Below are 26,119 nucleotides of genomic sequence, written 5' to 3' on the forward strand. Positions count from 1 at the left end.
CATCCCCACCCTGCTCCTCTCTGTCCATCCCCACCCTGCTCCTCTCTGTCCTGCCCCACCCTGCTCCTCTCTGTCCATCCCCACCCTGCTCCTCTCTGTCCATCCCCACCCTGCTCCTCTCTGTCCATCCCCACCCTGCTCTGTCAGGACTTGGGTAACTTGACCAGGCTAGTAGGTGAGCGGAGTGATTTACTGGAAACGAGCTGTTAGTGTCCCACTGTCCATCCAGTCTTACAGGACCACGCTGTCATTCATGAGTTTTAAACCTTAACTGTATGACGTGTCTGAACAGTGTGAACAACAAGGTCTTCATCTTTACATGGACGGCCCCCCTACAAATGAAGTCGCTCCTGCCTGTGATGCAGAGCTGCATTGTGGGTCATATTGTGATGTATACTGGCGCCCTGGCTCGTATCTTGGTTCTGCATTGTGTGTTGCAAGAGAGTCTTACATCATGCTCATCTGTGATAGGTTCAGATATCATTCTGTACATCATGCTCTTCTGTGATAGGTTCAGATATCATTCTGTACATCATGCTCTTCTGTGATAGGTTCAGATATAATTCTGTACATCATGCTCATCTGTGATAGGTTCAGATATCATTCTGTACATCATGCTCATCTGTGATAGGTTCAGATATCATTCTGTACATCCTATTGCAATAATCCAGTAGTGCTTGACTTTCACACTGTTGTTTGTTGGTGTGTATTGCTATGGCATGAAATTACCATCACACCTGATGGGGATTATAATTTCCTATCCCAGGTGACCTACACATCTGTTCACATCTGCCATTGCGGACCATCGGCTACGTTAATAGTTGACCTGTGTAGCTTCCCTGATCATGACTTGATTGAATAATTATCATCTGCAAGTGCGCGCGCGCACAAGCTGCGCAATATTTACCATTGCGAACTTGCGCACTGGATTCAAGGATGCAGTGGTGAACTATCAAGCAACAGCAGTTTGAGCACAGAAATCTCAATGGGCACCTGTGAGATTCTCGCCCCTCCCCTCCCCGCTCTCACGGAATTAAACTCCGACCTGACTGTTATTTCCGTGGCTCCTGACGAAGTAATCTGTCCAGTTCTCGACAATCTTCCGTCTGGAGAGTCGGAGCAGGGCATTTACAGCGCACTGTCTCTTGGTAAGTAAAAATAAGAAACGGCATCTCTTCTTATTCATGCTTTCGCACCTAACGTCTTGGATAGGCCTGCAATCATTCCTTATTCACGAGACGTGACCTGTTGAACATCAGATTTGAGGTATTTTTTTCATCATAAACAGGTAATTAAGCCTCATTTGCATTCTGAGCATAATTTGGAGACTGACAGGCACGCTTGAAGTTATGCGCACCGGATATTTAGGATTATTTAATGAGAATAACCTGTAAAGATATTTAGGATTGTCAGGGTGAGGCTATAGGGATTTGATGGGGAGGATATGGCACACTGTCAACGACTCGTGCTGCAGAGCGAGGGATGCTGCAGCCCACTCTGATGAGCGCAGTAGAAACAGCTGCTGGTCGCAGCTAAAAACACAGTGGAAGTGACGATATCGATCACGAAAACAACCGCGGAGCAGCAATTCTGTGTGGTTGAAGGCTCAAAAAGCTTTAAGGTCTAGGTCTAGGTGATCTATCTAATTATATAGAGATGGTGATCATCTGCTTGCACAGAATTGTTCAGATGAAATGTAAGGCATTACTGTGCAATTAGACTCGAGTCAAACGCTTCGCTCAAATAGAGGCTTGGAGGACTCATTCAGATTTCATCGCAAGTGAGCGGAAATAATTAAATTCAAGATCCTTCATTCGCCATGTACCTGGTTAACACATAATTGGAATCTGACTACGGTAATTTGGCATAATATGATGAAGACGACATGGACAGGGCAGTAGAAAGATGGCAGAGCAAATTCAATATTTACAGTGCAAATGCAAAATACAGTGCAAATACAATACAACCAATAAAAAGAGGCACAATTCAAATGACTTAATACAGAATATAGTGCGGTGTAATAAATGAGCGATATATATAGCGTGCAATGTGTGTGCTGTTGAGATGTGTGGAACAATCGGAGGTCGAGTGCAGGTGGTGCAGAAGGTTAAGAGTTAATACGGGGTAAAAACAAACAATAGAGTAAAAACAAACAAGCTGTATTGCAGAACCAATCCAAAGTCTTTAGGGCGTAGCTTTGTTCAGGTTTCAACCAATCCAAAGTCTTTAGGGCGTAGCTTTGTTTCAACCAATAGTTTGAGTCCCTGAAACCATAGCAAAACGGTGCACAACATAGGCCGTTTTCAGATTGAATTTATGTTGTCGGAAGGTGGAGATGTTTGTCTGGTCTCTCGGGATTACTGTGCATGGCGATGAGTTGCATTTCTGCCTTTGGTTTGTGGTACAGGATAATGCCACACTGACGTAGGAGGCTTATAGGATCATATCAGTCAGTCAGATTAGCCAATAAAAGACAGGAGAAGACTTAGGGATAGACATGTACAGAATAGATTCACTTTTCCTTTCACAAGAAATGTTGTGTATCAAATTGGAATTGTCGAGCAAGTGAAGAGTTGCTGTTTTCCATAGTATCTACTCCACCTGTCACTGAGATTTGATTCAGGTGTGCAAGAGACTTTCTTGCTTGGTTATTTATTTGAATGTTTATTGGGATTCATTTCAGGAGGTTCTCTCAGGAAGATCATGTTACTTACAGGCCACTAATTGGTTGTGCATTCAGTCAAGTAGGAGTCAGGACTTTTCGGGGGAACATGTATTCCAGTTGTGGACCAGCTGGTGTGCATGTCTGACCTGGAGTGACTGTTCTGACTGCAGAAAGGTCCGGTGTCCAGATCAAGAGTCACTAATCCCTTATGTAAGAGAAACGAGGCCAAGCAGACCGAGGCTACCTGCACACTCACCTTTAATCCAATTCAGACCATTTGGGTTGATTGGCTTAAATACCTTATCCAAATTCTTAGCTCAGTTCGACAATTAAATAGTTAATTTGCAGTGGAATAATAGAAGCAAAGCTTTGTGAATGTGATGGCGTGGATGTGACAGCCCTTTGACCGCTGGTCAACCGATGATGACAACGGTTTAGCTGACCTTCACACCGCGTTCCCGCGCCGTGGTTCTCATGACCGTGGGAAGCTCTATAATCCAGGGGGATATTCACAGAGTACAGTATGTGTGCACAGGGGATTATATTCACAGAGTACAGTATGTGTGCACAGGGGATTATTGTGACTCAACTTGCTTGAAGCAGCGTGCAGAATATGTATGTAAATACACAACACCGGCCATGTGAGAGGAAGGAGTTTTTAGTCGCTCTGCATACTGATGTTAAATGATTCCTCGTGTTCTCTGACAGAAATCCCTGTCGAAGCGTCGGCCGACATGGGTCGTAAAGAGGGCGAATGGAAGAAGGACACGGACAACATCCAGGAGGTGTTTGACTTCATGGACGAGCTTGGATCGTAAGTACACATCAACCCAACCAGGAGAAAGGCAATGATTAGTACCTACTGTAGTCAGTAAGGCTCTGAGACTGTGGATTTGAACTCAGGACATTACAAGCAATGACCATACAGAAGCTACTGGCTCGTATCACTGAAAAAGGCTCTCTGTAAAAAAAAAAATCCTTTTGAAATCATAATCATTTTATTTTGGCATTAGATTACTGAACTGAACATTTATGGAGATTAATTACAACCTAAAAAATGGTTCATTTGGTGTGCCCTCACTGGAGACCCACAACACAGTGGCTGAGATGAAGGACCGATAACAGCTTTGATTGGAGTGACATGATGAGACCTTCTTTACTGTTGTCTTATGACGAGACCTTTATTGGTGTCTTAAAGACATGATGAGACCTTCTTTACTGGTGTCTTAGAGACATGACAAGACCTTTATTGGTGTCTTAAAGACATGATGTGACCTTTATTGGTGTCTTATAGACATGACAAGACCTTTACTGGTGTTTTAGAGACATGAAGTGACCTTTATTGGTGTCTTAGAGACATGACGAGACCTTTACAGGTGTCTTAGAGACATGACGAGACCTTTCCTGGTGTCAAGTCCGATCCCTCCACGGGGAAGCTCACCTCCCCATATGGCGTCTGGTCTGCCAGCACAGCTGAGCAGATCATTCACTAAACGGCTTGCAAATCCTCAATGAAACTACAGGATGTGTTTAACTTCTCCCTTCTCTTGTAGACGGATCTGTTTTTTCGTTAATATCCTTGACTTAAATAAGTGTGAGAATCACACAAGGTGTTCCCAGGCAGTCCTGATTTGACCATGGTGGCCTCCGACAACATTGCTGTTTTTAGATGCAACTTCTAAAGATGAAATTGAAATCTTTGGTTTAGATCGTAGATTTTAACTCTAACAAGATCTCTGCATTTTGCATAGGCCTTGCTATATTCAAATTGACCTCATTTCTGTCAGACCAGTGAGTAATCCAGTCAGCTCTTCCTGAGTGGGGAGGTCGTGGGGTCAACAGTAAACAAGTGCACAGTGAACCTGTCGTCCCCCACCCATGATGCATGTCGTCAGCATGTACAGTTGTTGAATGTGTATGTGGAGTGGGCTTTTCTAGTTTAGATGTATCTATATTGGTCAAAAAATGTAAGCATTTATTCAAAAGTAAATAGTTAATTAGAATATCAGTGATTAAAATAGTTAATAACCCTATTAACATATGCCGCTGGCCCTAGTGGTACACCTTGCTATTTATCAATGCATTTATAGTCCACTGTTAAAGGGGCACAGTCACGTCTGTCTCTATTTTATTTCTATTTCGTTCTATTATTTGGATTAACTGCTTAAATTCTGTGTGAACACCTTTTTAAAATCACCGTCAGTTTAGCTGTTTTCTATATATGGGTAAAATTGCGGCTTATCTTCAAAGGGCAGACGCTTCCAGTGATCCACCCTTTGAAGTCCAGTGACGTTGCACTTTGAAGTTTTGCCGCGATGTTGCTGCGGTATTTCACATATATAGGAAACAGCTACAGTGGAGGTAATTTTAAAAAGGCAACACAGAATTTAAGCATTTAATCCAAATAAAATATCAACTGAAAGAGTGACTGTGGCCCTTTAACACTTCAGACTCTATTCATTGGAAGCATCTGCAAGTGTTGCTGTTAAGATTTGCATATCTGCCTGTCAGACGGTTACTGCAAATGTAAAATGTCCGACCGCTCGCACCTTTACCGGAAGGTTCAGTGTAATATGACACATATGTCACTTTATGAATAGTGTGTTTCATTCCCTGTGCCTCACGCATATCCTCCTGTTGATTTGTGTCCGCTTGCAGCTAAATGAAAGTATTTGGTGTGTTATATTATTTAACTAATGGCCATGGTGTTACATTCGCCCCGCTTCAAACAGATGTCTGTTCTGTTCAGATTGTATTGTTCAAAGTGGAATCTCAGCCAGTGAACGTGGAACTTCAGAGCAGTCAGAGGCTTCACAGAGATTGGCTGCTTCACAAGCGCAGGCCTCTTACCGCATGCTTCAACGTCAATCGCGGAATTATTTCATACAATAGCAGACTTTTTATACGAGCCATCATGTGCTCTTTAACCAGCCTTTCATGGAATTGTGATGTGAAAGCACAATACTAGAGACAGAGATGACACCATGACTCATTGCTGCACAGATAAGTTACTGTATGTACTGTACAGTAGGTGTAACTGGATCTTACAATAGTAATGGTTCCATGACAGACACAGCTATAAACCAACACAGTGCATTTCAGTTTTGGATGAAATACTGTACAGTAGAGAGCATTAGGAGATGATAGGTCATTGACAGTCAATAATTACACTCTTACTCTGAGTGCTTTGGGTTAGAAAATAGTGCCCCTGGTGTAATGGTGTGGGTCCGGTCAGTGGAGGTCAGGCCAGGGGTACTGTAGGTAGTGTTAAGTCAGTAGAGTTCAGGCCAGGGGTACTGTAGGTAGTGTTAAGTCAGTAGAGGTCAGGCCAGGGGTACTGTAGGTAGTGTTAAGTCAGTAGAGGTCAGGCCAGGGGTACTGTAGGTAGTGTTAAGTCAGTGGAGGTCAGGCTAGGGGTACTGTAGGTAGTGTTAAGTCAGTGGAGGTCAGGCCAGGGGTACTGTAGGTAGTGTTAAGTCAGTAGAGGTCAGGTTAGGGGTACTGTAGGTAGTAGTGTTAAGTCAGTAGAGGTCAGGCTAGGGGTACTGTAGGTAGTGTTAAGTCAGTAGAGGTCAGGCTAGGGGTACTGTAGGTAGTGTTAAGTCAGTAGACGTCAGGCCAGGGGTACTGTAGGTAGTGTTAAGTCAGTAGACGTCAGGCTAGGGGTACCGTATTGTAGGTGTTGTTGGGCTGAGAGGAGACTGACCTCACTAATGAGTCGGGGGAGGGGGGGGGGGGGGGGGGTTGCACTCCGGGCTCTCCCCCCGCACCCGCCAGTCCAAACCCCTTCGCTCAAAGTTTTGTTTTAATTCGTGGATCACCCACTCCAAAATGTAATGAGTTCTAAATTGGCCCATGGTACACCTCTCCACCACAGTTTCATGAAAATCGATTTGGTCGTTTTTGCGGGACTCCCTGGGTGGAGCTAATAATGGTTGTTTGCCACGTCTTTTGAGCGCACACCAAGGAGTTGCTAGACTGCTGTGTTTCCAGAGGAAGATGTCATACTGCAGCAGTCCCTCCCCAGCGTGCTCCTCCTTCCTGTCCCTCCCCAGTGTCCTCCTCCTTCCTGTCCCTCCCGAGTGTCCTCCTCCTTCCTGTCCCTCCCCAGTGTCCTCCTCCTTCCTGTCCCTCCCCAGTGTCCTCTTCCTTCCTGTCCCTCCCCAGTGTCCTCCTCCTTCCTGTCCCTCCCCAGTGTCCTCCTCCTTCCTGTCCCTCCCCAGTGTCCTCCTCCTTCCTGTCCCTCCCGAGTGTCCTCCTCCTTCCTGTCCCTCCCCAGTGTCCTCTTCCTTCCTGTCCCTCCCCAGTGTGCTCCTCCTTCCTGTCCCTCCCGAGTGTCCTCCTCCTTCCTGTCCCTCCCCAGTGTCCTCCTCCTTCCTGTCCCTCCCCAGCGTGCTTCTCCTTCCTGTCCTCCTCCTTCCGGTCCCTCCCCAGTGTGCTCCTCCTTCCTGTCCCTCCCCAGTGTCCTCCTCCTTCCTGTCCCTCCCCAGTGTGCTCCTCCTTCCTGTCCCTCCTTCCTGTCCTCCTCCTTCCTGTCCCTCCCCAGCGTGCTCCTCCTTCCTGTCCCTCCCCAGTGTCCTCCTCCTTCCTGTCCCAGCTCCGTCACTGGGAGTCAGGGGACTCGGGGGAGTGGGGCGTCTGTAGCCTAATAGAGCAGCACCCGCTGGGACTCATCATCCAACAACAACAACACCAGCCTGTTCCTAGTCCCATAGTGCCTCAGTTTCCAGAGCCCTGCCTGAACACCTGGCTGTGTCCAGGTGACTCATTAACACTAGAGATGCTGAATATGATTTATCTTCTTTTATGTGCTTTTCCCTTATCCTGGTTGGAAAATCGGCTCTCATTGTAATCTACTGTACGTCTATTGTCTATGGTGTTCATCTTTAATATACAAATACAGAAACTGGCAAATACAAAGTCTCTGACACGCCATCAGTTTCAGCTCCATGAATCTTATTTGATTGATGACCCCTCTTGAGACTCCTAATTATGATCTATTATGTGTATGGGATATTAAGTATTATGGGATTTCTTCAAAGTAAAAGAAGGGCTTTCATGCTGTCTATGTCCCTGAGCTGGTATCGGAGCGGTTGTCAGCCCAAGAGATGCATGAAATTGACTGAAGCCCTGAACTAGAATGCAGAACACAAGAGAGAAAAAGGTATTCTATGTCTCATTTCATTGATATTTCATTTGGGCCTGTTTTATCAGTGGCTAAACAGAAGTGGCAGGGGGCAGTGCTCTGCTTCTCAGCTGCGACCAGCAGCTCTATACTGTAATGGTGCGTTCGTTTGTAACTGGGAGGTGGCAAATTGTGACTTACTACTAGGAATGATTAAATGAAACGTTGCATGAACTCGCACTTCCTCGTCGCAAATTCAGATATGTTTCTCAGCCCCCAGTTGCCGGCTGATGTCAGTATCATATCATATCATCATCATATCATTCGCTATAGCTCGAATGCACACAGGTCGGAGGTAGGTATTTTGTCACTTGCGACTTGCCACGTCCGACCACAAACGAACGCACCATAACTCTGTAACTCGCTCTGTCTGTTGGTTGATTGGTCCACAAAAATGTCCCCACCCACGCGATCGCATCTATTGCGAATTTGCTCTTGTTCCCTCAACCCGTAATCCCAGCGTAACTTGGCCCGTGACCTTTAGGAGCTGGGGCTTGACCTTTAGGAGCTGGGGCTTGGCCTTTAGGAGCTGGGGCTTGGCCTGTATGGATTGCCTGTCCACCTGCAGCCCTGAGGCAGCTTCACTTTCCGTTGCGTAAGGGATAAAGGGCCTAATCCTGCTGGCAGGACAGCTATTCCCAGACGACGCTGAAGATAGCATGGCCGCTGAAGAACATAGGAAATTAAGCCTGGGCCCTTAAGTCACACTACCTTACTCTTAGAATTGAATTTAACCTTATCCCACAGTATTCACACCTGCATTGTTGTCAGCCAATATCAATCTGAGCAAAAAGAGCATCAGAAATTCCTTCTACTGTACAGTAACTGATTTGGCACTAAGCGAGGCTGTTTTTTTGTTAAATGTGTGGTAGATTGAGCCTCTGTGTTCCTGCGAGCGGGCTCAGTGTTGAGTCACGAGAGTCACACGCCACCACACGAATGTGACGGACGTTTGAGCGGCCGTGTCCTGATCAAGGAAGAGTCATCTGCTCTCAGCAGCAGAGCTGTTCACTTGTCCCATCTTGCTTGACCAAAACAACTGCATAATCACCCTCACCCATCACTCGTGTGTGTGTGTGTGTGTGTGTGTGTGTGTGTGTGTGTGTGTGTGCGTTCGTGCGTGCGTGCGTGTGTGTGTGTAGGGGCGCGTTCTCCGAGGTCTTCATGGTGAGGGAGAGGAAGACGGGGAAGCTGTTCGCCATGAAGTGTGTGAAGAAGAAGCTGAAGAGAGACCTCAACCTGGAGAACGAGATCGCCGTGTTGAGGAAGTAAGTTCCTCACCCTCAAACGCTCATGAACGTAAGGCAGAGGCACAGTAGCTCCACCGCTCTTTCATCGGATGCGTTTCTAAAGTGTTTTCCTGGGTCTAAAACACAGTCGTTTGTTTCCCCAGGATCAAACATGATAACATCATAGGGCTGGAGGATTTCTACCAGAGTCGAACTCATTACTACCTTCTCATGCAGCTGTAAGTTTTCCATCGTTCCATCAAGGCAAACATTATTATTATTAGCCCAGCAGACCACATTCTGGACAATGAATTCTCTATACTGACCTCAGGTCAGCGGTATATTGCGCCCCCCACAGGAGAACAGACTGCTATGTCCTTCATTCCTTCTGCCATCAGTCTAAATGGTGACAGCAGCCACTAAGCTGTTTTGAAATTATGAACATTTATGCTATACATATTATATTATTGCTGCTGCACACCCCTGACTAGTGTGATGTTGATCTGATGTCTCTCAACATCACAACTTGTTTTGCCTGAGAATGTTTCTGCTGTGCCTTTAATCTGAGTTATGGGCTGCAAATGAATCGCCCTTCTGGGATCAATAAAGTTGTGTGAATCTGAATCTAAAGTTACTCCTGAGTTTGGAGTGTGTGGCTGTGGCGAGTGTGTTGACTGTGGCGAGTGTGTTGACTGTGACGAGTGTGTTGACTGCGGCGTTTTTCCCCGGCAGCGTTTCGGGGGGCGAGCTGTTCGACCGTATCCTGGACCGGGGTGTGTACTCGGAGCAGGACGCCAGCGGGGTCATCATGCAGGTGCTGCAGGCCGTCAACTACCTGCACCAGAACGGAGTGGTGCACAGAGACCTCAAGGTACAACACACACACACACACACACACACGAACACACGCACACACACACACACACACACCTATCAGCTCCAGAACGGAGTGGTGCACAGAGACCTCAAGGTACAACACACACACACACACACACGCACACACACACACACACACACACACACACACACACACACACACACACACACACACACACACACACACACACCTATCAGCTCCAGAACGGAGTGGTGCACAGAGCTGTTATTCATTTGTATTATGGGATGTTATTGTTGAGGACTGAACGACCACCTTCTCTCCTCAGCCTGAGAACCTGCTGTACTACAGCCCAGACAAGAACTCCAAGATCATGATCAGTGACTTTGGCCTCTCTAAGATGGTGGACAACGACATCATGGCCACTGCCTGTGGCACGCCAGGATACGTGGGTAAGAAGACGTTCTGGTTGATATTCTGAATGATTTACTTCACAGGGGTCAGAATAGGTCAAACACAGGGGAGTACAGGCAATAGAGACCTGATTCAGCTACTTCATTTATTATTATTCATTTATTATTATTCAGTCATTAATTATTATTCAGTTATTAACTTGATTTATAAGACAACAATGGCGTAATAATAACCGTATGTTGAATTGTAGAAAGTTTGACTCTACTTCTACTCAACCCCCAGCCCCTGAAGTTCTGGCCCAGAAACCTTATAGCAAGGCCGTGGACTGCTGGTCTATCGGAGTCATCACCTACATCCTGTGAGTGTTGTTGGTTATTTACATCAATTGGATACAGATGTTAAGATGATGTATCATACAGTATCAGCAGCTAGGCAACGCCCTGGTTAATCTTATTTAGGGTTGTCTTTAAAATTGATAATCACTGGATTACCAGAGGCTTGGCTTGGTCTCTTCCTGGAAACGTGTCACTGTGGTTACTGTCACATGCACTGTTGTAGAGGATAGATCGCCCCCTTGTGGACGTTTAACCCAATAGTGTTAGGGTTAGAGTTAGAGGTACATTCTCACATACATGCTTACATTTGAACGTCCGGTTACTCTCCCCCTCTCACTCTGTCACACATAATCTCATACAGATCTATCATCTGTGTTTCTAGGCTCTGTGGGTATCCCCCTTTTTATGAGGAAACAGAGACACAACTCTTCTCTAAGATCATGAAGGCGGAGTATGAGTTTGACTCTCCTTTCTGGGACAACATCTCTGTCTCCGGTAAGCCCTCCCTAGAACTCCCCTGTTGTTTTTAAACTCACCGATGTGTTTTTGGGGCATGTACAAATATGTTATTTTAGCATGGGTTCCAACTGAAGTACGACTCTTCTTCGTGGCCCAGAGCCGTGACCTCATCTCTGCTTCTTCTCACCATCTGCAGCTAAAGATTTCATCGGCAACATGATGCAGAAGAACCCGAGCATGCGTTACACCACAGAGCAGGCCCTCAGACATCCATGGTGAGCGTCCTGGTCAACATTTAGCGACCGTCTATTCACCTGCTCTTCTCTTGTGTACTTTAGAAGAACACATTCTGTTGTCCGTCACCTGTATTCTCTGGGTCTATGTCCCCAACGCACAATCTATTGTTATTGTATCTTAGTTCTCCGGAATTCATTATAGATGTGCAACATTGTCATGCATATCTATGGGGTCATGGGGAATGGTCATCAGTAAACAAGGTATCTAGTGTGACTGAGGTATGGGATCAGTCTTAATCAGAGAGAGAGAGAGATTCCAGTGTTTATTCCTCCGGTTGTCTCTGTCTGTAGGAACATCTGTTCTGTTTGTAGGATCATCTGTTGTCTCTGTCTGTAGGATCATTGGAAGGACGGCCCGGAACCAGGACATCTACTACTCTGTCAGTGTTCAGCTCCAGAAGAACTTTGCCAAGAACAAGTGGAAGGTGAGTTTGTTCTGCAATCAATCAATCAACCAACCAACCAATTAACCAATCAACCAATCAATCAATCAAACTTCAATTATTCTTTGAAGTACAAATCCAAAGAACATCAGTCAACAAGCATGACGGGGTAAAAAAAACAAGTCAAAGATACTGTATGAAACACATTTGACAAGCTCACACAGAGCTCCTCGCTCAGCTGATTCATCCTGTAACCACGTTTATATGAACATGTCATCTTGTTGTTTCTTGGATCATAACCCTGTTCTTCCTTCTCCCGTCTGTGTGTTCCAGCAAGCCTTCAACGCCGCCGTGGTCATCAACCACATGCGCAAGCTGCAGCTGGCTCACGACGAGCAGAAGACGCCGGTGGTCGTTCCCGACATCAAGGTCGTCGACGTCTCCTCGCCCCCCAGGGTCCGCAAGAACCCGGCCCCCGAGCCTCCGGAGCGTGAGGGTGGCGTGTCGGGGAGCTGCATGGCCCCGCCTCCCACCTCCAACGAGCTGAAGAGCCTCCACCCGCTGGGGGCCAGCCACAAGGAGCTCCACCACGCCCCCACCATCGCCGAGCAGGGCAAGAACGCCTACTACTCCGAACCCGCCAATCTCAACAGGTGCGTTTGATGTAGGGGTGTAATGATACACTAATCTCACGATACGATACACGATATTGGGTTGACGATAACAATACGATACGATACACTCAGGGCAGGTTTGAAGCGTTGCAGTAGTGCTGCTGTTCACACCAATAGTGCATTTCTCCACATTTCTACTCCAATACACTGTGAATTTAGAGCTTAACTGTTGTAATATCATGGATAGGCCTAGAAAAAAGCCGTGTTTGTTACCAGCGTTGTGTAGCCAGCGTTCACTGATATACAATAAACATATCACGATATTGTTTTCACCTTGACGATACGTATTGTGACGTTTCTGTATCGCGATATATTGCGCCACGATATATTTTTACACCCCTAGTTTGATGTTCTCACTCCTTAATCTGACAGTTCTCCAGTGGCTGTTCTAGGCTTGTAGCGGTTCTGAAGGTAGAATATGAGTGATGGCTTTGTCTCGTGTTCCATGTGCAGGAGGAGTGGTGTTAACCGCGCTGGCAAGGCCCTGCAGACCGGGGTGTGTTCTGTCATGTGAACACCCATCGAGCTCGCATGGAGTTTGATTTTACTAGGTATGCAACGAGCTATTAAATATTACACATTTACACTGTTACATTACACATTTATGGGGCAGCTGTAGCTCAGTTGGTAGAGCGGGTCGTTCAATGATCGAAGGGTCAGTAGTTCGAATCCCAACTCCGACTGTCCACATGTCGAAGTGTCCTTAAGCAAGACACCTAACCCCAAATTGCTCCCAATGAGCAGGTTAGCGCCTTGCATGGCAGCTACCACCATTGGTGTGTGAATGGGTGAATGAGAGGCCATTGTAAAGCGCTTTGAGTGCCGCTAAGGTGGAAAAGCGCTATATAAGTGCAGTCCATTTACCATTACACAGTCTTGCTTTCACTTAGTGGTACATCTCGCCAGCAGGTATATCTGTCTTGGGTAGGGAAGTATCAGAAGAGCGTTTGTTTGTTTCCGTGTGTCTGAGTGTGTGTCCTGTCCCCCCGCAGGTCATTTTGCAGCCTGCTGACTCGGTCGTTGCAGCTGATTGGTGTGAGCCGGCGCCCGGCGCCTACTGGCGAGAGGAGGTTCAGGACAGCCAGCGTGGCCAGCGTGTTCCAGAACCCGCCGGAATTGGGAAGTGTGCCTACAGAACTTTGAGCGATGTATAACTGACAAATACATACATAAACATACCTGCATGCACACACACACACACTTACACACACACACACACACACACACACACACACACACACACACACACACACACACTTGTGCTTCAAGGTATTCTACAGTATATCCAGTTGCTTAGAGGCAGAGAGGGAAGAGTCACAAGCTCATTTGTGCAGAGCTATTCTTGAATTCAAGTTTTTTTCTTCCTATCTGATGTCCTGTAAGCATTATATTATCATATCTGCTGAAAGAGTTGATGTCATGGAGACTTCATTTGCTTTACAGTTAATTTAACTTTATTTGGAATGTGGGATGACTTCCTGGAAGACACTGTCCTGTGACTCACAGGGGATTACAGGGGATTATGCTTCTCCAGGGTTTTACATGTATGCCACGTTGTGTGGTCACGATGGAGGGGAGGACATTCTTTGATGTGTTGTAATGTATTTAAGACTATCCAATTACAGGGAAATTAAAATTTGTAAAGTCCTATTTATGATGCTGAAATGTAAAACTGTCTTTGTTCTTTGTCTTGTTTTTCTGTTTAATTTTTATTATTAAGTTAAAAGTTTTTTTTATTTAATTTTTCTATTACACTTTCTTTCTTTTTTTTAAGAAAAAGAAATCAGTTTCTGGAGTGTTATGAATTAAGATAAATATAGTGTTATTTTCACACTGACAACCCATGAGTGTAAATACTACAAATACTATTCATGACTTGCCAAGTCACCAGTCCAGATTGGGCTTTCTATACAATTTATCTTCATGCTCAAAGAGATTATGATAATAGTGTTACCTTTCTTGATAATGTACATCCATACATTTAACAATATGATCTATATAAGTTGCTATTTTTCTCAAGCTCAGTTGAGCTTTGTGTTGGATATTCAGTCTGATTCACGTCTGTTTAACATGGGGTTTCTCTCATAGGGTCACCATCAATAAAGCTTGTGTACATAATCCTCAGTGTCAGTTCTTGTCCATGTCTTTCTCTCCAAGTTAGAGTGTCCTGTGCTTTGACCTAATTCAGTGAACCGGGCCAGTTTCCTTCCTCAACCTGACCCTAGCCACACTGTAAGGTCGTGAGCAGATCAGGTAACATGCAGTGAGGTCAGCTAAGCTCTACCGGAGATACAGTCAGTGGCAAGTTGTGACAGAAATCAGGATTAGTGACATACAGTACAGGTGAGTGACCCAGCTCTTATCCAGGCCTCTGGTACAATGTCTAATTTCATATTTTCACAGTAAATTGAAGTGCGATTTAATGTGTGATATGACAGACTTGATGAGGATTATGTGGGTTATTCATCCTGTCCAGCTCCTGCCATGTGAGTATACTAGTGGATACAGGACAGGCCCTTACAGTCAGCGCTCTATGGTCAGGCAGCGTGCGAGCTCTCTCACCCAGCCTACCTCTACCAACCACAACATAGTTCACTTGAAGTCATGCTGGAAAAAACAGATGCCCCATTCAGGCAAAAGAGTGTGGCACAACGTCCAGAAATATGGGCCAAAGGTCCCCAAACAGTCGCTCAGTTTCAGAGCCACAGTCACAGACAGCATTGTCTAGTGGACCCATGGTCCCTGTCTGCTTTCACACATACTTGCCCTCCTGTGACTCGTGACTTGTGAACAGGAACCAGACAATGTGACGAGGGGAAAGGTTGATTTTTTGATTATAGGGATGAATTAAAACACTCAGGAAGTGACGTGAGACCAGAGATGAACACAAATTATATCTCTTGCCTGTAGGCAAGAGTAATGACTTACTTTATTAGGTTGTTTATTGTATGTTGCTTCTTCAATGTCCTTGTAAATATCTGGCATGGTAAAGGTCATTAGTGTTTGTTTTAATAGTGGGCTTCATACTGTACGTATGATTTGACTGCCAAATGACACTTTTTGTGGTGTCTGTGCGTAGGTAAAAAATAGCCATGCTGTATCTGTCACCACACTCCGCAGAAGTGTTTAAGTCCAAACATGCATGTTTATTGTGACATTTTCTTTTTGTAATTTCTCCAGATTGGTGACATTACAACACACGATCCTCGGTGACAGGGGTTACGATTGTTCCACAAGTCAGATGACTCCTGTCCATCTGTGGGGAGGCAGTTTAAACAGCATGGCTTCTCACATCGTAACCTCTCACATTCATCCTAACCCTGCGCTGTCCCTGTCATCATAGGGCACTCATAGGTCAGGTCACCTGGGGACTTCATCAAATCAATAGCACATCTACTACTGTGTTGAGCATGATGATATCACAACAACAAATCAAGGCACTCCAATCAATAAAGGGTCTGGATTCTGGTGACCAGGTGCACTCTGATTGGATGTGAATCAACCTCTCCTGATGGTGACCAATGTGCAACCCTTGACACACACCATCCGTCTATGATGGTCAATGTTCAGCTTCATGTGTAGCTTTCCTATGGACGCTCTCTATCTCCGCTCTCCAAGCGCTTCTCAGCATTAGTGGAGATGCTTCTAGAGACTGATAAAGAAAATTTTTGCTAGTATTTTTTTAATTATACATGTAAAAATGTTGTTCTGTATGCTAGTCTTTGCCTAGTTATCAAGGTGGAAGGTAGAAAGTGGCAAAACAGTGGGTCAGAATATAATACACCTAATGTCTACTTTCACCTTTGAGATAATGTTTTTTCAGAGGACACGTCACTGAACATTGGACTGGTCTGCAGAGCCACACGTTAGTAGCACTGTTTAGAGGCGGGGTCAGATAGTTTCCCTGGTTGTATTAGTCAATCAAATGATGTGATAGGACAGCAACACTGTACTGTATACCACACTACTCCAGACAGTCCACGTGCAGCGTGTCTGTTTTCCTGACCCAAACAGAGCACAGCCCACATGGTCACTTGCACAATACAGTAGGTCTTGGCATGGCTAGCTATCTCTATGGCCTTGTACTACAGACGATAGTGACCTTGTACCCACTACTGGCTCCAGAAATGGCAACATGCCTCACAAGAGCCTCGAAACTCCTTCCATCACTGAACTGGTACAAACACACGGCATGAATATTCATCATTTGCCTCTAAGTGGGCGTTGACATGGATCCCATTGTGTTTAAATTCCTGAGCCCTCAATGCCTCTTTGCTTGTGAGTGCTTGATTGAGTAGAACAGTAAAGATCAGCATTCTCGGTCCCTACCAAGACGTAAGTATGATACTATTATCAACACCTTTTGATGGTTTTTATTATCTATCTTGATCTAACTATAGAAACAGAAAACAAGTTCATTTTCAGACCAGTGAATGAAAAGCCTGTTGAACATGCATTGCTTTCCCCTCCACAGATTCAAACCTACACTATGGAGACGATGAACGAGATTATCCCATTTGCCAAGGAGATGTTCCACCAGGGTCCCAGCCGGAGCATGGTGAAGATGTACATGCTGGGGACCACCCTGGCGTTCTTTGGGTTGGTGGGCGGGCTGGTGGAGGCCGTCTGCCTGCCATTCGCTGAGAAGGAGCCCACTGAGGAGGAAGTGGCAGAGCAGATCGCAGAGAAGGACCCGGTGCTCGAGTCGCTCACTGCCATGCCTGAGCCCCGGGCTGTGGAGGTGGTTCAAACGGAGGTTCTGGTCAAAGCCAAGCCCCTGCTGGCGGAGGGTCAGAGAACCAAGCTCATCAGGGCCCACGCCGGTTGAAAATGAGACGGACTCCTCCCCATGTCGACGGGACTCTAGCACAGACGTCATGATAACAGCACGCAACTAAATGCAAATTACAGTGGAAACAGAAGCCACTGAGGCCATGAGAGGAAAACGTGAAGCATTGCGCTGATTGTCAATTTGGTGAAATCTAGAGCTCCCCTTGACTGATTGTCTGAATGGAAGTCAGAGGTGTTAGAGGTGGACAGGTACTGATTGTCTGAATGGAAAGGAGAAGTTTAGAGGTGGACAGGTACTGATTGTCTGAATGGAAAGGAGAAGTTTAGAGGTGGACAGGTTCCTACTGCAGGCTCACTGTTACAGTCATCTCTGGCTGCTGGGCAGCAGATGCTATGTGATGAATTGAATAAAACAATTATTTTCTTTGGGCAATCGAATAAACCTGTTAATATGTTAAAGTTCATGATGTGTTTTTTCTACATGGTGTGTGTGTGTGTGTATGTGTGCGTGTGTGTGTGTGTGTGTGTGTGTGTGTGCGTGTGTGTTGTGTTCTTGTATTGTAGCCTAAAACACTTTACCAGGCGGGATGCACAATCCATTCCTGACATAGTCTGGTTTCATACACCCACATAATAATAATAATAATAAGAAGAAGAAGAAGAAGAAGAAGAGGAAGAAGAAGAAGAAGAAGAAGAAGAAGAAGAATCGCCATAATCGTCACAACAACAATAATCACAATAACAATAATAATAATCATAAAACAATACAAAATTGTTATGCACTTTACATTTGAAACAAATTTCAAAGTGCTACATAGAAAAATATGACAATAACATGAGAACAAAAACAGAGAAGCATAAAAACAATAAAGCATGAAAACAGATAAATCAAAAGTCTGAAAAGAAAGGTTTTTAGTCCTTTTTTAAAGGCATCAACAGTCTTTAGTGCTCTCGGGTGGAGCTCTCAGGTGGTGAGGATAAACACTTTAGAGAATGGTTGACGTGGCCTACTACATACCTACTCCACACAGCAGGGAGCAGCAGCAAAACCAACTGCTGAGAGAGAGAAGAATTAGAGGAAGAAGAATAAGAAGAGAAACATCCGGAACCGGAGATGACGTTGATCTGTTTTCGTTCCATCATTTTTCGGTGTCTACGCTGAAGTAGCAAGTAATCCGTCTATTTTGCTCTTGATACGGGAATTAAATGTTTGTGAAATAGATTTTTCAGCTAAGAAGATACAATAAAGAAGAGATGGCGGATCCCGCCGTGGCGGCGGGTGGATCTCTGGGCGCAGCAGGGGTAAAGAGAAGTCTTTTTATTCATGTTTTAAAAAATCCTAGTCGATATTATTCAGGACGGGCTCAGACTATTTCCTGGAACGCTTCAGTAACATGCCTCTTAGCTAGCCAGCTTATACAGTTATTTGTGTCTTATTTACTAGTATGGTGTTCTCTTAAACCTCATTGGGCGATCCAAGTAAACATAAATCACATATAGTACTGTAGCTAGATGCCTTCATAGGAGGAGCTACAGTTAACAGTATCTATCGTTAGTAAGACATCATGGGACCTTGCATATTCAATATGATATTGTCCATGGAACGTTGTTTCATGTCAGCAAATAGTACTAAACCATAACGTTGATCGAACTTGCTGTATAGAGATGGTGCGCGAGTCAACCACTTCATTTAGATATATTACATTACTTTAATGTAACAGATGCTTTTATCCAAAGTGACATACAAGTTGCATTTAGGTAGCAGTGTAACGTTACTAGCCAGCACTCACAAGTGCATGTCATTTCTAAACAAGTGACTAAGAGTAGAATCCGGAGCTAAAGCCAAAGTGCAAGAGTAGCAAATATAAATACAATAGGTGCTTATATGCCCATAGATATGGCCATACAGTATATAGATGCCCTATGCCTATAGAGATCCATTGTGCACTTGAGCAATTAGCACTAATATCTCAAGAGTGCACAGTCTGCCAAAATGTTTATATGGACCGTTGTATATGATCGTAAATAACCTTATAACAGGGCTTATGATGCTAAACACCAAACTGCTCCTTTAATATATCTAACTGTACAGAGATGAGTCAATCACTTTATTTGTTGGTTTCTACAGCGCTCAGGGAGCGGGAAGACCAGCACCACTCCGGCAGAGAACTACCACCTCGCCCGGCGTCGGACTCTGCAGGTGGTGGTCAGCGCCCTGCTGACGGAGTCCGGCTTCGAGAGCGCAGAGAAGGCCGCCGTGGAGTCGCTGACCGAGATGATGCAGAGCTGTACGAGATGCGCTGTGTTGATGTGATGTGATGATTAGGGCTGGGTATCGATTCGAATTTCAAGAATCAATTCGATTCCGATTCACAAGGTTCAGAATCGATTATCACGATTCGATTCGATTCAATATCGATTCGGTTAGAGTTACTAAAACCTGTTTTTTTTAGCTGTAACCTTAATTACATGACTGCCAAGTTATGCAACACATCAATACTAGGGCTGGGTATCGATACTTATTTCCAAAAATGAACGAATGAATGAATCATTGAATGAATTAATGAACTATTCATTCCTTCATTTATTCATTCATCCATTAAATAAAAGATTGATTTTGGGATTCATGAATCGATTCTGAATCATTTGATTTTTTAAACCCAGCCCTAGTGATGATGTCTATCTGTGTTTTATACCAAGTGTACTCTGACCGTTCCAGCTGCACATTCATTCTCCCCTGTGCTCTTTCAGACTTGTCTGAAGTGGGTCGATGCGCCAAAGCGTACTGTGAACACACGGCCAGAAGCATCCCCACTCTCTCAGACGCCGTCGTCACACTCATTGAAATGGGTGAGTGAAGCGTTGATGCGGAAATACAGCTTGAAACTGACGAGTCCTTGGACTTCAGATTGATTTCAACAATGTGTTTTATTTCTGGCCCTTTACCGTAGGCTTCAACGTGGACACTCTGCCAGTGTATGCCAAAAGGTCCCAGAGGATGGTGATAACTGCCCGTAAGTATCTGGGCTGCCCTACTGCCCCACCCCGGAGGGCCAAAGAGCTGAACACAGATCGTTTACAGCTGTGGATTGTCTGTTGGAATACCATTGTACAAAGTGTAATTCTGACAGTATTGTCAGGGATTGTGGTGACTACCTGAGCACTGTGTGTTGAATAAACTATCTGAGCGCTCTGTTTGTGTGTTGAAGAAACTATCTGAGCGCTCTGTCTGTGTGTTGAAGAAACTATCTGAGCGCTCTGTTTGTGTTGAAGAAACTATCTGAGCGCTCTGTTTGTGTTGAAGAAACTATCTGAGCGCTCTGTTTGTGTTGAAGAAACTATCTGAGCGCTCTGTGTGTTGAAGAAACTATCTTAGCACTCTGTGTGTTGAAGAAACTATCGAGCGCTCTATTTGTGTGTTGAAGAAACTCTGAGCACTCTGTCTGTGTGTTGAAGAAACTATCTGAGCGCTCTGTTTGTGTTGAAGAAACTACCTGAGCGCTCTGTGTGTGTTGAAGAAACTACCTGAGCGCTCTGTGTGTGTGTTGAGGAAACTACCTGAGCGCTCTGTGTGTTGAAGAAACTATCTTAGCACTCTGTGTTGAAGAAACTATCTGAGCGCTCTGTTTGTGTGTTGAGGAAACTACCTGAGCGCTCTGTTTGTGTGTTGAAGAAACTATCTGAGCGCTCTGTTTGTGTGTTGAAGAAACTATCTGAGCGCTCTGTTTGTGTGTTGAAGAAACTATCTGAGCACTCTGTGTGTTGAAGAAACTATCTGAGCACTCTGTGTTGAAGAAACTATCTGAGCACTCTGTGTGTTGAAGAAACTATCTGAGCACTCTGTGTGTTGAAGAAACTACCTGAGCACTCTGTGTTGAAGAAACTACCTGGACGCTCTGTTTGTGTGTTTCAGCTCCAGTCACGAACCCCCCTGTGATCCCCAAGGCTCTGATCGCTGGGCAGAAACGCACACATCCCTCCCACATCCCGAGCCACTTCCCAGAATTCCCTGACCCACACACCTACATAAAAACCCCTGTGAGTTTGTGTCCACAAAATGTTTTTATCATTATATTTTTAAAACTCTATCCTTACATAATACATAATAGGATTACTATGTTGAAAACGCAAAACGTGTCTTATTATTATAACACGTTTCACATGCATTAATGACAGCTACATGGTTAGGCTTCCCAGGTGAGGGTGCTGACTCTGTGACTCTCTCGTCTCCTCAGACGTTTCGGGAGCCTGTGTCGGACTACCAGGTGGTTCGAGAGAAGGCCGCCTCCCAGCGCAGAGACGTGGAGCGCGCGCTGACTCGCTTCATGGCCAAGACCGGAGAAACGCAGAGCCTCTTCAGAGACGACGTCACCGCCTTCCCCTGTGAGTATAGACGTTGTCCAGACATGTAGACGTTGTCCAGACGTGTAGACGTTGTCAAGACGTGTAGACGTTGTCCAGACGTGTAGACATTGTCCAGACGTTGTCCAGACGTGTAGATGTTGTCCGGACGTGTAGATGTTGTCCAGACGTGTAGACATTGTCCAGACTGGCTTTCATTCATACTGCAGCTCCATTCTCCTCAGAGGGCTGAGATCGACTCGTCCTCATGTTCAGTGTAACAGCGATAGAGCAGCTGTCCCTTCCTGCTGAGCGTCCTCTCAGCTCAGCTGTGTGAGCTGTGTGTACAGTTGTGTGTGCTGGCATGAGCAGGCGTGTTAAGAGTGTGTTGTGTGTTTGTTGTGGTCATGGGTATTGACGCGGGGTCGTCTCTCAGTGATAGCAGCCCAGCGTAGCGCCATCCCGTACCTCAGCGCCCTGCTGCCGTCGGAGCTGGAGCTGCAGGCCCTGGAGGAGACGGACTCCTCGGAACAAGACGACCAGACGGACAGCGAGAACACGCCAGGAAACATCATCAGCGTGAGTCCTGGAAATCACACCCTATCCTGTGACCTTATGACAAATCTGAGTGACAGCGGTTCCAATCAGCCTTTTACTTAAGCAATAAACCACGAGAGGCCATGTGTTATGGTGATTTTATAACAGCTAGGGGGCGTTGTTCGGCACGACACGAAGCGGAGTGCCTAAAACCGCCCTAGCTGTTATAAAATCAATATAACACACGGCCTCTTGTGGTTTATTGCTTTTATACAACGGTTACTACATCTATTAGTGTAAAATAAACACACAGCAATGTAAAATATTAAGATTTATTCAAAACGAAGCATCATTCCCTCAATTCCGCCGAGCAAAATAGTTCCCCTAACAAAAGGGTTGCCAAGCAACAACAACCACTACAATGCATTGGATCAAATGGGAGGCGCATTAATACTGAAAATGGAATGATATGCGGTCCCAGGTGTGTGTTACAAAGTATTTTAACAAGGCTTCCAGCCAATCAGAATCGAGAACCAGAACTAACCGTTGTATAAATTTACATTTTAGTCATGTAGCCAACACTTTATCTAAAGCAGAGGAAGTAAGGTGGTGGAACGATACGTTCGCTATGAATGTAGTATTGGCATTGCTCAACTACTAGCAGCAGCAAGTTGCAATGAGCGCGTACGTCCACAAAGAATATAGGTCCACCGAGAGTAAGTTATCTATCTAAAGGATTCAACGATAGTTTGACTTAAAAAATTATGGTATAACCACTCAAATGAACCCTGTCGTTGTATTTTATTTGCTTTGGGTGCACCGTGGAGTGTTTAAGTGAGTTTGGTAGTGGATGCTACATCAGTACCATTGCGTTGCTAGTATTAGCAAAATGTGTATGCCCACAAGAAGGACAGCATGGAGTCAGCTGAAATGGTCTCTGTTGATGAGCAACATAATGGCTAAGTGGTCAATTCTGAACCTCCTCTGTAATCATACTGCATTAGAATTTCAGGTGCTCACAAAAAGAGCGTTCGAACAGCTCACTTCCTCTGGAAACCCAGGATGTTCCTGTTTGATTAGTTCCGTTCTGTTATAAGCTCATGCGATACTGTTTCCCCTGATTACTGCCACCAATGGAACCCTTGTTTATGTCCCTTCCTAAATCCAGGATGATCCAGGAGCCGATAAGGAGAATTCAGTGCTGCCCCCTGGTGGCGTCGTGCCCTCCTTGAAGGCCACTGAGGAGAACGTGATAGACAACCCGTACTTGAGGCCAGTCAAGAAACCCAAAGTGAGGAGGAAGAAGTGAGAGTGAAGATACTAATCGTCTGGACTAATCTAGTCAGCCAGAACAAAAGGAGAGCTGTGGAGAACAGTTCCTCCATGTCGTGCCTCTGTGAGCAGCGGACCGGTGGGGGGGGGGGGGCCTGGAGAGAGGCTCTTCAACTGTGGCTGCTCAGCTATTTTTGGGGGGAAGATATTGTTCCTAATTCCATGAGAACTATAGACTCCTCCTTCCTTTATGTCACATGGCAAATGTATGCATTTTAGGATCAACTCGTGTAAAAATGTGTAACATTTGTCAAAATGTAGCTAGTTACTATTTCTTTTTCTTCATTTCATAATTATTATTTCAGCAATTTGTGAATATTGAGAAGGAAATAAATGTCGTTTTTTTATCGTGCAAACTTTTTAAAAATTCCCCTCATGACACATTGTAGTCGTTCATGTTTGACATTAGAACAGCATGCATCCTCTACCATTGTCCAATTTCTGTCTGTGCGACTACACAGTAAAATATATATACTTGTGACCATGAAAGATGTGTGAATACAGCAAGGCGAGAATAAGACAGAAATGTGTTTATTTCTGCCTTTAATAGAATCAGGAGTAGAATAGACTGAGATATGCCACTCTGCTCCTCTGCTTCCGGAATTCCTTGTCACAAAGGAGCTGTACATTATTAAAGACAACACAACATTAGAACAGTTGAAGGTGTTTCTGCAGGACAGTACCAGCAATACACAGTACATATCAGTTACCACTCTGTTCTCTTTTGTTTTCGTAACGATCACATGCTTGGCTGTGTATTTCACAGTATCAGGTTCAGTTCTAACTACTGAAAACAACTAAGGGATGTTTGGGACAAATAAATATTTTCTTGTCTAGCACATTCTTCATTAATTGTATAGATCTATTCATTTCACTATGTGCTGTATCTCTGGGTATAAATAAAAGCACTTATATAACCATACCTTAATGATGTGATTAGAGTACAGCTGGATGGGGGACTAGCTAAGCTTTAACTAAGCTAAACCTTGCAGAGTGACGAACAAACCTCTGTTCTCAGCGCCCTCCTGTCCAGCGTGGGAAGACTAGCCCAGTCTGGAGAGTCAAAGCTCATAGGCCAGGACACCTTCCTACTGCAGATAGTATCATGGGCATATGTCCCGGGGCTGCACAAGAACACAGTCACTTAGTCTAGCTGAGGACCTCTGCCATGGACAGGCAATTGGATATGATGCGTATTACATCATATATAATACGTATACATATATGTGTGTAATATGATATAAGTGCTCTGTGTGGAGAGACACATTCTCTCACCCGGGGTTGGAGTCGGCAACAGGCTTGGTTGTAAACCTCAGTGTGGTGGAGTTGAAGGGTGTGCTGTTTTGAGGGCACACCTTCGACCTGGTTATATCCTGCTGATACTTCTGAGGTGACGGAGTGGTGGTCTGGAATTGTGTGGTTGTGTGTGAGTGGGGGGAGGGGGAGAAAGATTTAGATACCTGGCAACATCGCTATGATTCATGTCAACTAACAAGGATGTGTTAAACAAACCAACCTGTGGACTGGGCAGAAAACGTGCAGCTGTCCTCGCAGAAAACGTGTAGCCTTTCTTACTTTCAGGTCTCTTTTGTAGATCATCGACAATGGTTTGACTCTATGGAAGAAACATATGAGATCATGGAAAGGGGCCATTTTCCTCATTATTGTTCTGTTCATGACAGTGCTAACTTACAGGCCGAAGAAGAAGTCTTTATTTGTCACACAGCTATGACACTCCAACTACTATATAACTGAGGTGAAGTTGGTTTCAAGTTGGATATTCAACAGATATTCAGACATGGAAGCAATTGAAAAACTTTGAATACTGATGTCAAATATATTAATTACACATTACCAATCAAAAAATAGCCTATGTGCTAGCCTACATTAGACCAATTTGGTAAAACATTTGCATTCATAATTTTCACTTAGAGCAAGTAGCCTAATTACGAATGTATTGGAAGAAGCCGCTGGATCCATGGATCCGAATGTCTGTCGAATATCCAACTTGAAACCAACTTCACCGGTCAACAAAACAAGCGAGCAATGGGCGACACAGGAACACACGCACGCAAGCACGCACGCAAGCACGCACACACATAGTCGCCGGTGAACTTTTTGTATGTTTAATGGGTCTATAAAATGTGAGAGAGCAGTGTCAACTCATCACTCACTATGTGATTGTCATAGCAGCCCGGGCCGCGGTGCGGGGCTCCCTGCAGTGACAGCTCATTGCCCAGGCGGTTAGGAGCACAGTGGGTCGGAAACATTTTCCTCTCCTGGGAACTACCAAAAGCTACGCTACGGAGCGGAGCTAATGGAATATAAAACGTACATTTGAGCTAATTTTCGAGACACAAAAATATATGAGGTGCAAACGATGTCGCAAAGTTACCTGTATCCCGTGCCGCCATCATTTCCTTTTGTGTTCCAGCAACGACGGTAACCAGGTGGCAGGTGCATAAATGTAGCCTCGTGAGACCATTCAGATCTCGCGAGGTCAGCAGATGATAAGGGACATTTTCAACTTTCAGTCATGGGATGATAAGTCTTGTCTGCATCTTCAGTAAAACTGTATTTTTTATTTATTTTTAATAAAAGTGGACCAACAAGTGTCCTTCATGTAATTGTTGCTACTACATT

At 44.9% G+C, this 26,119-nt stretch overlaps 4 protein-coding genes across 6 annotated transcripts; 3 read left to right on the top strand and 1 right to left on the bottom strand.

Moving 5' to 3' along the window:
- Positions 1-3,378: 3,378 nt before the first annotated feature.
- camk1gb (calcium/calmodulin-dependent protein kinase IGb) lies at positions 3,379-12,989 on the top strand (the record flags this gene model as incomplete). Its single annotated transcript, XM_084445953.1, has 11 exons — positions 3,379-3,479; positions 8,993-9,118; positions 9,244-9,318; positions 9,812-9,950; positions 10,243-10,366; positions 10,611-10,686; positions 11,046-11,158; positions 11,319-11,397; positions 11,756-11,843; positions 12,135-12,454; positions 12,932-12,989. The coding sequence occupies exons 1-11, from the start codon at positions 3,400-3,402 to the stop codon at positions 12,987-12,989; spliced, it is 1,278 nt and encodes a 425-aa protein (XP_084302079.1). The 5' UTR covers positions 3,379-3,399.
- Positions 12,990-14,698: 1,709 nt separating this feature from the next.
- On the top strand, positions 14,699-17,728 carry g0s2 (G0/G1 switch 2). 3 transcript variants are annotated; one of them, XR_014630678.1, is made up of 3 exons: positions 16,714-16,810; positions 16,950-17,507; positions 17,596-17,728. XR_014630678.1 is itself a non-coding variant. In XM_084446324.1 (2 exons), exon 2 carries the CDS (start codon positions 16,965-16,967, stop codon positions 17,301-17,303), a length of 339 nt encoding a protein of 112 aa, XP_084302450.1. In that variant the 5' UTR covers positions 14,699-14,818; positions 16,950-16,964; the 3' UTR covers positions 17,304-17,728. The 3 variants fall into 3 exon arrangements, 2 of the variants coding, with proteins under 2 accessions (XP_084302450.1, XP_084302449.1); XM_084446324.1 differs by lacking the exon at positions 16,714-16,810 and adding an exon at positions 14,699-14,818 and having other exon boundaries at positions 16,950-17,728; XM_084446323.1 differs by having other exon boundaries at positions 16,950-17,728.
- A 688-nt stretch (positions 17,729-18,416) lies between these two features.
- Positions 18,417-24,315, top strand: taf8 (TAF8 RNA polymerase II, TATA box binding protein (TBP)-associated factor). The gene is made up of 8 exons (XM_084445355.1): positions 18,417-18,568; positions 19,395-19,554; positions 20,018-20,116; positions 20,218-20,280; positions 21,180-21,304; positions 21,502-21,649; positions 22,044-22,186; positions 23,313-24,315. The coding sequence occupies exons 1-8, from the start codon at positions 18,521-18,523 to the stop codon at positions 23,451-23,453; spliced, it is 927 nt and encodes a 308-aa protein (XP_084301481.1). The 5' UTR covers positions 18,417-18,520; the 3' UTR covers positions 23,454-24,315.
- Positions 24,025-25,918, bottom strand: LOC311314846 (ciliary microtubule-associated protein 3). Its single transcript, XM_084445356.1, has 6 exons — positions 25,872-25,918; positions 25,651-25,790; positions 24,993-25,091; positions 24,752-24,882; positions 24,483-24,600; positions 24,025-24,097 (listed from the first exon to the last, which is right to left on the bottom strand). The coding sequence occupies exons 1-6, from the start codon at positions 25,891-25,893 to the stop codon at positions 24,029-24,031; spliced, it is 579 nt and encodes a 192-aa protein (XP_084301482.1). The 5' UTR covers positions 25,894-25,918; the 3' UTR covers positions 24,025-24,028.
- Positions 25,919-26,119: the final 201 nt, after the last annotated feature.

The sequence above is a fragment of the Borostomias antarcticus genome (genome assembly GCF_949987555.1).
Source record: "Borostomias antarcticus genome assembly, chromosome: 11".
Lineage (NCBI taxonomy): Eukaryota > Metazoa > Chordata > Actinopteri > Stomiiformes > Stomiidae > Borostomias > Borostomias antarcticus.